Source organism: Anticarsia gemmatalis, chromosome 8, assembly GCF_050436995.1.
Source record: "Anticarsia gemmatalis isolate Benzon Research Colony breed Stoneville strain chromosome 8, ilAntGemm2 primary, whole genome shotgun sequence".
In the NCBI taxonomy this organism is placed as follows: Eukaryota; Metazoa; Arthropoda; class Insecta; order Lepidoptera; family Erebidae; genus Anticarsia; species Anticarsia gemmatalis.
Genome location: NC_134752.1, coordinates 5754869 through 5766360, shown reverse-complemented (window position 1 = coordinate 5766360; position 11492 = coordinate 5754869). Strand labels below are relative to the sequence as shown.

Genomic DNA, 11492 nt, shown 5'->3' with positions numbered 1-11492 from the left:
ATTAAAACATCAAATGAACATCATTATGCCTGTGAAAACGCGCTACCGGTTTTATGAAGAGGTAAAAATACGAAATTTTTATACATTCAGAATCCACACACGAACGAGGGCGGGGGAAAACAAATTTCGTAAAATAAACATAATTCATGAACGTCTAACTAGACAATTACTGTGTATTATTTTTTACGTTGTGTTTTGAGAACCGACATTCTGTGTACTCGCCTGAATTTGTATATCAAAATGTCTTGTTTACTACACGATATTTTGATCGCTCGTAAACCTAGGAGTGCTGTGCGTAAAAGCTAATTTGACTCACAAGTTCCGTTACGTCGTCGGGTTTAGGACTTGGTATACAAAACGAAGACTGGTTTAGACAGTATAAGCCAGTAGCAATGCCAGAATTTTGATACAACATGTTTGGATACAAACATCGAAGTTTATATATTTTCCCAGACGATTTTTATGATGTGGCTTCTAAGATTCGAATGTGTATACTGTTTAGTATCATTTTCATCGTTACATCAATGTATTTAACTGTAAACATACGTGTTGCAAGTAGAAAATCAACGCTGGGAAATTATATTTATTAAATTAAATAAACAGTGCGCGAGTGGCAGGGAAACAAAAATAACGCGGCGAGCGACGCCCGCCAATTCAGTTTCGACACATGCGTTTCACGCGGACGCTGCCATCATATTAAAACTATTTGCGAGCAAAAAATACCATACGAGTATTCGTTTACGCGTTTAAAAGGATTTTTCTCACCCGCAAAAACTGTGAATAGAATAACTGAATATTTTAAATATTCTCTAGTGTTTACGTTCCAAAAATGTTTAACAATACAACGACTTATAAATCGGGCAGCGGAGGGCCAAGTTACTCAAAGAAATCAGAAACGAAAGCACCAAAAGGTAATGGAAATTTTTGTTTTCTTAATATTCGGATTGGACTTGAATTTCTGTTGGAAATTTCACGGTCCGGTTAACATCAGCCCGCAGTTACCACAATTCAATTGACTACTTTTACAATCAATTTGTTGGTTCAGAATTTTTCGGGAACAAATAATTGTTGGAACCTTTTTACTTGTTCGGAAACAGACTATTTAATTGTTAGGTAAATTGAAGTGCTTTTACATTCCTGAGTACTTAAATGTTTTTAAGAGGAGTTTGTATGGCTTTGTTCACTGTGAAAAGTCGGTCAAATAATATCTTTATTATTATTGTATAATAGTTTTAAAAAAAATTGCAAAACGAAAACATAGGCATACCCCGAAACTTGTCATAAACTACAACAAAATCTTAAATCCAATAGTCAGGAGTAAAAGTTTGATCGTTTCCTTAATTCCATGTTTACTTTTCCCCAATCAACAAAAAAATAAAAAGGGAATGATTGACGACGAAAATCATAGAAAACTTGCAAAATACAATTTAGTCTGTTTTGATAGAATTCCAAACAGATCTATAGTTAAGAATTCGTGGAATCCGACTAGCAAAAGTTCTTCAAAACAAGTATTGGAGTATTCGTTTTTATGACACCGTCTTTAATTTTAAGGTTCTAATTTGTCCGAACATTTCTATTGAAGGTAGTTCCTCCTCTCATTTAATTAAAACTGGATTACTAATTTGACTTCTGTGACAATTATATCTGGCGGTGGACGATTACAAACGTCAGATAGGCATGTCCTAATGAGGGTTCGTACTTGCCAACTGACACCCTCGGGAGTATGAACACTTATTTATAATATTTCATTAGACGCGGTTCAATAGGTAGCAGAAATATTTTGGCCTTAATGGTGCACATCGCAGCTATGCTTTGATCAACGTTTCCAGACATTTGAAAACAAAAAGTTATTAGTTGTTGTGGTACGATCCTACTTATATTATAAATGCGAAAGTTTGTGAGAATGTATATATGGATGTTTGTTACGCTTTCACGCAAATACTACTGAACCGATTACGATGAAATTTGGTATATAGGTAGCTGAAGACCCAATATTTTTTATCCCGGAGTTCCCGAGGGATCGGGATATAAACGGGAAGGGTTTCCACGCGGACGAAGTGGCAAGCGGCCTCTAGTTTGTAAATATTTTGATAAGCCATGTTATAATAGCGTTGTCGTTAGAGTGAGAAGGAACGTTAAAACATAGGAACAAGGGGTCTCAAATGTAAGACTGTCACGTGGTGTCTAATGTGTATCATAATTTTGCTTCATAGTAAAGGTGTGAATGCTCTGCAAACATTCTATGTTGGTTTCCGTTGAAATGGATTTTCAAGTGTACCCTTAACAATTAGCAGAATTATTGGAGGTTTGTGGTTCGCATCGTCTATTATGGAAATTCCTATTAGAAAGTTCTCGGAATCAGTCAAGGTCTGAAATCGGCTAACCATTTGAACTCTATTGGAACTTCATCACCGGCATATTTCTTGGTAAAGTTGAGTATCTAGTGACCCACTTATGAAAGATCTAATGAAATTACGAATTAAACAAATCTTTCCATTTTATTAGGTCAGCCAGAGGACCTAATATGTTTTTTAATATCGCAAAAAAAATCGAGAAAAAAAAATACTTACTTAAAAATTGTATACTCATAGACTTACTGACGCATTTAAAGTATTTGTTTCAACGTATTGTATGAGTTTATAAAACGATATCTACTTGTTATTATTATAACGCAGCATGTTTACATTTTATCATTTTATCATAAACCTCGTGATTCTTGGCGGAACTCCGATCATAAACTAATCCACAAACATCAAACAAACTGATTTATTTACATTAGAAAAGTCGTTTCTTTTTAAAAGTGCACGTAATATACGTTAAAACCAAAGAAAAAGCTTGTATTGTGAGTAACCAAAACATTTTCAGTGCTAACTGACCGGCTGACATTTTAGTTGCGAAATTATTTTATTCAATACCATCTTCTGGACCTTTCTTTTTTACTTCGACGGTATGGTATTTTTAAGAAAAAACAATATTCTTATGGTCTTTCCCGTTCTTTCCGTAGTAACCCAAAACTTTTCTCAAATACTTACTTGAAGAGTAAAGTTGCAATATCAATGCGAGGTAACAAAAAAGGAACGCGTTTTCAGACAATTCCAAAAGAGATTTCCTTAATCCCATCACCATGCTAATGAAAACGTCTCAAAAATACCGATGGAAACTTTTGTTTTAAATGTTCCAATTTACGGAAGCACGATTTTGGAAGGTTTTGTATTGCGTAACAAAAGATGACCTCGAATTGTTTAGATCCTTAGAGATGGAACAATTTAGCGAATGTTTCAATGTTTACTGTAACGTAAGCCTTCATTGACCGGCTTGAGGCATTACTGAAATATCATTTGGTTTTGATGACAATAGCCTATTGCTGTAATATGATTTTGATGACTGTCGTAGAGATTGCAAGATAATAGTTCGTTTTAAATGCCTCCCAGGGCTTTTCATGGACCCTACCTTTGACCTTTCCGTGCGGCTTCCTGGCCGCATAAAGCACGCAGTACAAGTATCAATCAATACATACAATGTCTCACTGCGTAACTTATAACACGGCGGTTTAAAAAGACAATACTCTAGAGAGTTGGCTACACGAACGCATTGCGTCAAATACGGCCCTGTAAGTTCGTTGCCATTTGTTTGAAATTCTACATTCAGCAGCAGTTCAAAAATTGCGTGTATTTCGATTTGAATGCCATTAAAATTTTGATAAAAATTCCACGATACATTGGAAAGTTTATTTTTCAAATTGACGAAAACAATTTCAAGACATTAATTTTAATCACAAATGTTTTAGTAAATATGAGTACAATATAATTCAAAACGCAATTTCCAGGCATGTTCGAAATGTTATCCATGGTGGCTTCTAACCTTTTGAAATAGTCAACTGCAGCTACATTGCGACATGTCTATTGTAACGAGTGGACAGTCCGTCACTGTCATTCACGAAGAGAGGTGAGCGTTTGATAACCGACTCGGAGTATATCTTTGTGATAGAATACACACCTTTGTGATAGAATATTTATTGGTGAAATTGTACATGTGCGAGTGTGTGCAGTTATTTGCCTTTGTTCATCTCGGGCAGTATTGGTAATTTATCAATCGGGTATGCGGTACTTTGTTCCTGAGACTTACTATCTACTTTAATCTAAAATAAGCTCTGCAGCGTACGGATATCTGAAAAAGAAGCTCTTAAAATTAAACTGGTGTTTGATTACTTCAACTATCTTTATGTAAAATTTTATAATATTCGATTTTGTGATCCATTTGTGAAAAGAAGTAGACATACTCGTAACATACACACATACAATGTATATACATAACAAAGCAATATTATTATCAAAAGTACGTATTTCAATCAATCATATCTACAGGGGTCAATACAAAGTTCAAATACTCGTTTCGAAAATAGCTACAGGAAATTTCCCTAACACCAATCCATAACTATAACCGCAAAAATTGAGAGAGATTCCCGAAACCCGCTCACTAAGTGCGGCCAATATTTAGGGTTCGGCCTACAAATGATGCCGTTAAACACTGTTTCGTATATGGAGGGGCATTAACTTTCCGTTTACTCGTCTTTTACTGTTATTACACCCCAATCTTAATAACAACACCACTCTGATTTAGTGTTGTTGGTAAGGCTGGTTTCATCAGTGACCTCTACGTATAGTCAGGCTTGATATTGTAGACTCTAGTTATGAGCTGTGTCATGATTTTTTCAATACTAAGGAATCGTTTAGCAGTTGATACCAAATTGAAAATATTTCGGCGATTGAAAAGAGATCTGATTTTTAAAAACGATTATAGTGTGGTGATATTTTTAAGCGTTTTAGCTTTAATGGACTTTGAACTTGAAGCCTGTAGCACGATTCCCTAAACTCAGTAATTTCGGTAAAGAAAGATTGACATTTAAAATGTACTACAAAAATAGTTTCTACGACGCCCACTAGAGGCGCTGAACCGCTTGTCGGACAACTTTTTTTTAGATAGCCAGCCGTTTTTCGTTAATCGATCGTAGGAATATAAAGAAAATAGAGAATTCCGATACAGGTATAGCTTAAGTTTTTTATTTGACAGAGTTATGATATTGATAGCGGTTATTGAGAATGTTTGGGAAAGGTGTTCGAGTTTGTTTATACAAGTTGTGTGAAGTATGTGCTACCTGCAGTGTTTTATCGTGAAATATGTTTTGTTTTTCTTACGTACTATGAATGTTAGAAAAGTTTATTGATCAATTTTATAATAAATCTGCCATTTTCATTACAGTTTAGTGTTTGAAATTGCAACCGTACAGCATTGCAAACATAATGTAAATTTTATTAAAGAAGCCAGATTTTTTTTTGCTTTTAATGTACACAGTATTTATCTACTTATATGATATACCAAAACTAATAGGATTTAGGTATAATATCATAATATAATAATTTTAGGTATAATCCTAATCAATTGATGAGAAAGAGACTCAAAATTCCGGAATTTGAAATTAAAAAGTTAAATTACGTAGAATTCGGTGTTAACCAAGTATTAAAACATAACCTACTTTATCAAACGCGAACTTCAAACAAATAATCGCCTTTTCATTTTTAATGTACAATGAATTAAAAATAAACAATATTAACGGCGGCTCTACACGGATGATCACGCCAATTACAGGATAATGTATCTTTTCAAGCGGAACATCAAAGCGTGCTATTTTTACTGAGATTTACGTGATCACTGATACATCGGTACACTTTGTATTTTCATCGAGTGCACGAGTAGTATCGAGTATTTGCGTAGTAAAGTGGCTGGCGGATGGAATGATTTATGCGGTGAAGCAATTTATCAGCGGCCCGTTTACGGATCGGTCACTATTTTTATTCGTGAAATGTTTATTTCGAGTTGTTGTGAGCTAAAGTTTGAAATATCATGACATGACTACAGCTATCAAACTATAATATATGTATATACTATATGGCTGCATCCATAAATAATAATTAATCAAAGGTCTGAATAATCTTGATGAATTTAACAAAAGATCCGTGTCAAAGATGAGCAATTTCTTGCCTGAAAAAAAAATTGGTAATATTTCAATAATAATAATTAATTATAGGTCATAGTTGTTTAACTAAAATGATGGTAAATTGCAGATTGAGAATAGTACGTTCTTAAACTTCACCTATACATAGTTTGATTGCTATCATAGCAAAATATAAGAGCAACAAAAGACACGCGCCACAAACATTCATTTTCATAACGTGGTTTAAATTTCAATACAACATCTAGATTTGAAATATTTCTGGTAACATCACATGAATAGAAGATGCAGCATGTTCTAAATGATTTAATACTCAACAAACCGTTTAAAATAAACAACATAAACAGATATTTAGTGTTACAAGTTCGAATTTGTAGTTTGCGAGAAAAGCAGACGCAATAAAATATTAAGGAACGTTGTGTACTACGTCTGCATTTAAATAATATTGCAGAGTGAACTTTTGCCCAGATTTTCTCCATGGCCGCCGACGCCAGAATTATCAGCGAAGCGAGAAATTAAAGTAACCGTGAACAGCATAAAATTAACTAAGTCTCAGCCAGAGTTGCCAGTGTTAAGGTCTTAAGGTGGTGCCGGATTTCCTTCACGTTTACCAACTCGCGCCATTCCATTCCATGCACTGGATTTGCACACTTAATTAATTTCAAGTTTATTCATTTTAACACCTACAATTCGCTGTTATAAAAGAAAATTATACTACCTGTAGAATAAATGTACAAGTCTTCTACATTATATGTCTGTATGCAAAGCCAGTGCGTTTGAGTGCATACGTGATATTTTCCAAGATGGGAATGCGTGACGTTGATAAAATTATTCCATTGCCGATTATGATGTTGTTTCTCAAGAACACAGATGTTTGTTTCAGTGCCAGATAATTTAGCACTTAGGATGTCTTCATCAATCTTACTGTAGTATAAAAGAAATAAATAATACTGTAGATTATTTTACTGTTACAATTTTCTATAAACATAACATATACAAACAATCTACGCATGTAACGTGCTCGGTTAATTTTCCGCATTCACATATCTATTCCAATATCGGATGCAAACTATCTCTTAACGCGGCCTTATTGAAATTCCTCTCGGAGTTCGCGACAAGGCAAAGTTTATCGTACACTATTTTATAACGCATATTACTTCGCGAAACATAACCGTAACTAAACAAGACTTGTTTCCTGAATAAATCAGAGTCAAACCCGAATTATTCCATGCATATCTTCTTTGATACGCATGCATAGGCCGGAACTTTCCGGGGACGTATTATATGTAATCCTGTCGCGGACTAAACGGCGCGGCTGAAAAATTTAGACTGTAAGCATTATTTCCATAATGTAGTTAGTACTTATATGTTTCTGTAGATAATAAAGAGGTAACATAATTAAATGTTGCTAATGAGATTAATAATTAATATTTCCCTTGTAAATGATCGAAGGTTCAACACACTAATGAATTTACAAAACTCTGCGTGTACTGAACCTAATTATTATCACTTTTCTAGCGAAAAAGGATAACCTCGTATACTTAAAAGTTATTTGAAACAATATCTCTTGCGGGCCTGCATAATCCCTAACCCGCATTTGGCTAGCGTGGTGTTCAAAGCCTAACCCCTTACTTACTCAGGAGGAAGCCCTTGCCCAGCAGTAGAGTAGTAATGTGTTAAGTGGCAACTATCGTCTGTTAAAATTGTTAATTCTACTAAGTAACTAAAAGTACTTTTCGTCGTAACGTCTTGTCTTCAATGTTAAGGCCAAAACCGCAACTGTCGGTCAACAGAATAAGCTGTTACTTGCGCAAACTGAATAATGTATGCGGGACCAGATGTACAATTGTTGTGCAGTCTATTTTTATTATGCCAAGTTAGCTTCTGAAGTTGACGAGGACTTCCGTATTCATGCCATGTATTTATTCAACATTCTTAGGAAAATAATTTCGAGGTACGCAGAGTTGGTTGCTCGGTCGTTTAAGAGCAAACTATCTGTGTAGTAAGAGACTTGTGGACGTTTAGAAAGCGGCAAAAGTATGTAAATTGGTTTTGCGGTATGTAAAATTATGTTAAAAATAGAAATTGATTGATTTTTTTACTTAGGTGTATACTGTTATCCTGAGCATTATACAGAGTTTAAAAGCACTAACTATTAAGTATTTATTTCACAAAATTTTATGTCATACCAAAACCACACTGTAACATCGATATATAGAGATATCGTTATTACGGTACAGATTGTTTACGCTACCTTTGATTTTTTATATTCTCGGGTAAGATATATTTCCTACAAATACTTAATGTTATATTAAACAAAACAAAAATGATAAATCCCGATATACAAATACTTATAATGCTAAATTAAGTGAATAAATATACAGTTTATTACAAAACAAAACGTAACTAAAATCTCGCATTATGTTAGCTTATACCCAGAACATTATTAAACATTCTACACCCTACATTATCTCACCAAACATAACGTACATCGTAGTACCGTAAAGCCAGTAAATTCGCCGTCTTGCCAACTTACATTATTATATTCTATGAGCCGTCGGTTATTTTCCAGCTTCCCTTGCTTACGCAGACACTGAGATATGGCCCCTGCATACAGAGTTGAAACTTCGCATATGATGTACTAGTGGTTTGCCTGACTTTGTTGTAGTAATTCTTGTGTTTCTGTGACGCGGTGTACTCTTACGCGACTGAACTGAGAATTCACATTCGCTGTATAATATTATGTCAGCAGAGGGAAACTACATTTGCGTATCAATTCTATCACGTACACATTTCTAGCTGTTGATTGCCGGTCTAATGTCTTCATTTACTTCAAAACTGCATACGCTATTGTCATTGCGAACGCACACATCTCATGCACTGCATTCACTTTATGCATTTGGAATTTAAAGTAACATAATCAGTTGTAGGTTTAGCTTAGAGAATATCGTAATAGATTTCCAACAAGTATCTGAGTAGGCGGTATAAAAACGATAAAATTATTATTTACATCGTTTTAACTCGAAAAAATCGCAAGTAACTTGTTCAACACAGGCCTATTGTATTTTTTTACACCGCCTGTATTATCTCAAGCAGTTTATTGACGTAGTTCATTCAGACAATATTGCTGGCTACGGAGAGCGGTCGTGTTAAAACAGCCGTCGCAGAAGAAAGTCTTATCTTGTACACCCTTTCACTCAGTGCTCCTTATTGCGACGAGACCCGTATACTTTGTATAAGATTGCAATTGTCTTCAAACCTGGAATTCTCTTGATTTAAGTTATGAGAAAGTGGATTTGTAGAATTAATAGCTCTTTATTCTAAGTGGGTTTCATCCTAAAGACAAAAAAGAAAGGCAGCTAGATAAAAGTATTTTTTTATTAGGCGTCCTATTATGAATTATTATTGATGTATAATAACAAACGTTTTGATTTGATGTAATTCACAAACTAAAAAAGATGTTAACAAAAACCGTTTGATATCATTTTTGACAAAAGCATACATCAATGAAGTCATGTTAATTTATCGGTACGGCTACCTTATTTTCCTTCGATATTATCTAAAGCGGAGCAGTCTTTAATCTAACTTCTTGTTATAATTTATAGGCCTTTCTAACAGTTTAATTCCGTTCAAACATAAAATAATATCTGAACAATAAAACTTACGCTCTCAACAAGTTTACTTAGGACGATTCAAGGAATTCAAACGTATTCTATTGAATACAGTTAGTCTCATCAACGATCTGATTAGATAGAATTTACCTGAGTTTTGCACCGGTGACCCAATAGTTATGTTGGTTTAGGACCTTCTACTGTTTACTCGCAGAATTAGCCATTGTTTAATTTGAATATCAGTTTTTATTAATAACTTTACGTTGTATTGATCATGCCGATTATAATACAGCTCATTTCGATGACCTTAATAAAGAATAAATGAACATTATAGAGGTAATGCGCATTCATACCGCAGTTGTCACGTTACCTTTTAGTTCAATACACGATAAAATAACAAATTCTAGACTTAAAAATAGATTTATATCCCGGGATTTTACAATAAACAGGCATGAAAGAAGACCAGAACTATCAATAATTATTTGTTTCAAACAAAATATAAAACTTTGATTAGAATGCAGAACTTATCAGCGCAGTCGCAGCTTCGTATCCTCTGCGCTACATTCGCTGTAAAGCAACTAAGATATACCCATAAATCAAAGACTTTATTTTACTTTCAACTTAAAGTAGAACAGTTCGTAACTCACACCATACACTAAGGATTTATCACAGGCGTGCTAAGGTGTGCTTGTTATTACAGTTTGTTTGGCAGATACGACTGCAATCGTTACTTGGGGGGCGCGACGAGATTCTTCAAAGCCGTTTTATCTACAATACTTATTGCGAAGCCCTTTTTAAGTTGCAAATTAAGCGTAACAATAAAAATGTTTGCTTTACAAAAGTTTTATTGTAGTAACATTAATAAAAAGCACGTTTTGTGTCTCGATAAAGTCTGTTATGATATAAGGATAACAGAAAAATAAAATTTTATGGTCAAAAGATTTGCATAAGAATTAAACTCGCTGGAAAATATGACATTTTGTTTTATTACAAATGCTTAACGACGCTGGGTTGTATGTGTTTTCTATTGACATCTTCATAACACTGTCGAGCACTTATCACCTACTATATATAAATGTAAGATGAAAAACACAGCAAGGTTTGTTTTACACAGTATATATTATGTAATTTTTGAATCACAATAGTTCACAAATTGCGTAAAAACTCTTAATACTACTATGTAATTCTTAGTATCTTAACATTTCTAGTAAAAAAATCCTATTATACAATAAGTATCAAACAGCCTCTAGCTCCGTATTACATACTTTCCATCATATCGTAAAACAATCTAATAACACGAAAAACTCCGGAAAAATAATATCCAAAGTAAAGAAACACGTAATTAAATGTCTTGTCCACAAATTTTCATAACACAAGACAGTTTTTGTTCGCTCGTTATTCACGACATTTTATTTTGCCTGCGGTTATCAGAAACTTTTTTACGTCATTATTGAAGCCACACAGTCTTGTCGAGGTAAAAGTGTTTTAAGTAGGGGAATGTTGTTAGAAATTTATGTTAAACGACCTCTTATGTAGGAGATTTTTCTTGCAAATCTTGTTTCGAAATACCGTAGTTGAGTTGAGTTTTTAAGCAGTCTTTGTCAGACGTGTAGGATTGTATGCTATACTTTAAAAGTGGCAGAAAGCTTACCTGTAGCGGGATTTGAAAACTTAGAACTGTTGTATCGCGTATTTGACTTTTCAAATTACCAAAGATATTTTTTTTTACTTTGAGTATTTCCTTGGCAATCATAAAAACGATTATTTATCTAAGAGTGTTACTACGCCAGTCGATCAGCTATCGATGGTACGTTGTTAATCCATAACATTTTCTATACCAGAGAGTTAGTCAGTAGTTGATTTCAATCAAT

At 34.1% G+C, this 11492-nt stretch overlaps 1 protein-coding gene across 1 annotated transcript in view; it reads left to right on the top strand.

The window, feature by feature from the left end:
* Positions 1 to 578: 578 nt before the first annotated feature.
* stg1 (stargazin-like protein) overlaps positions 579 to 11492 on the top strand; it is a 72222-nt gene continuing 61308 nt past the window's right edge. The window contains exon 1 of the mRNA XM_076117620.1: positions 579 to 911. Coding sequence (XP_075973735.1) covers positions 830 to 911 — 82 coding nt within the window. The 5' untranslated portion in view covers positions 579 to 829. The remainder of the gene's footprint in view (positions 912 to 11492) is intronic.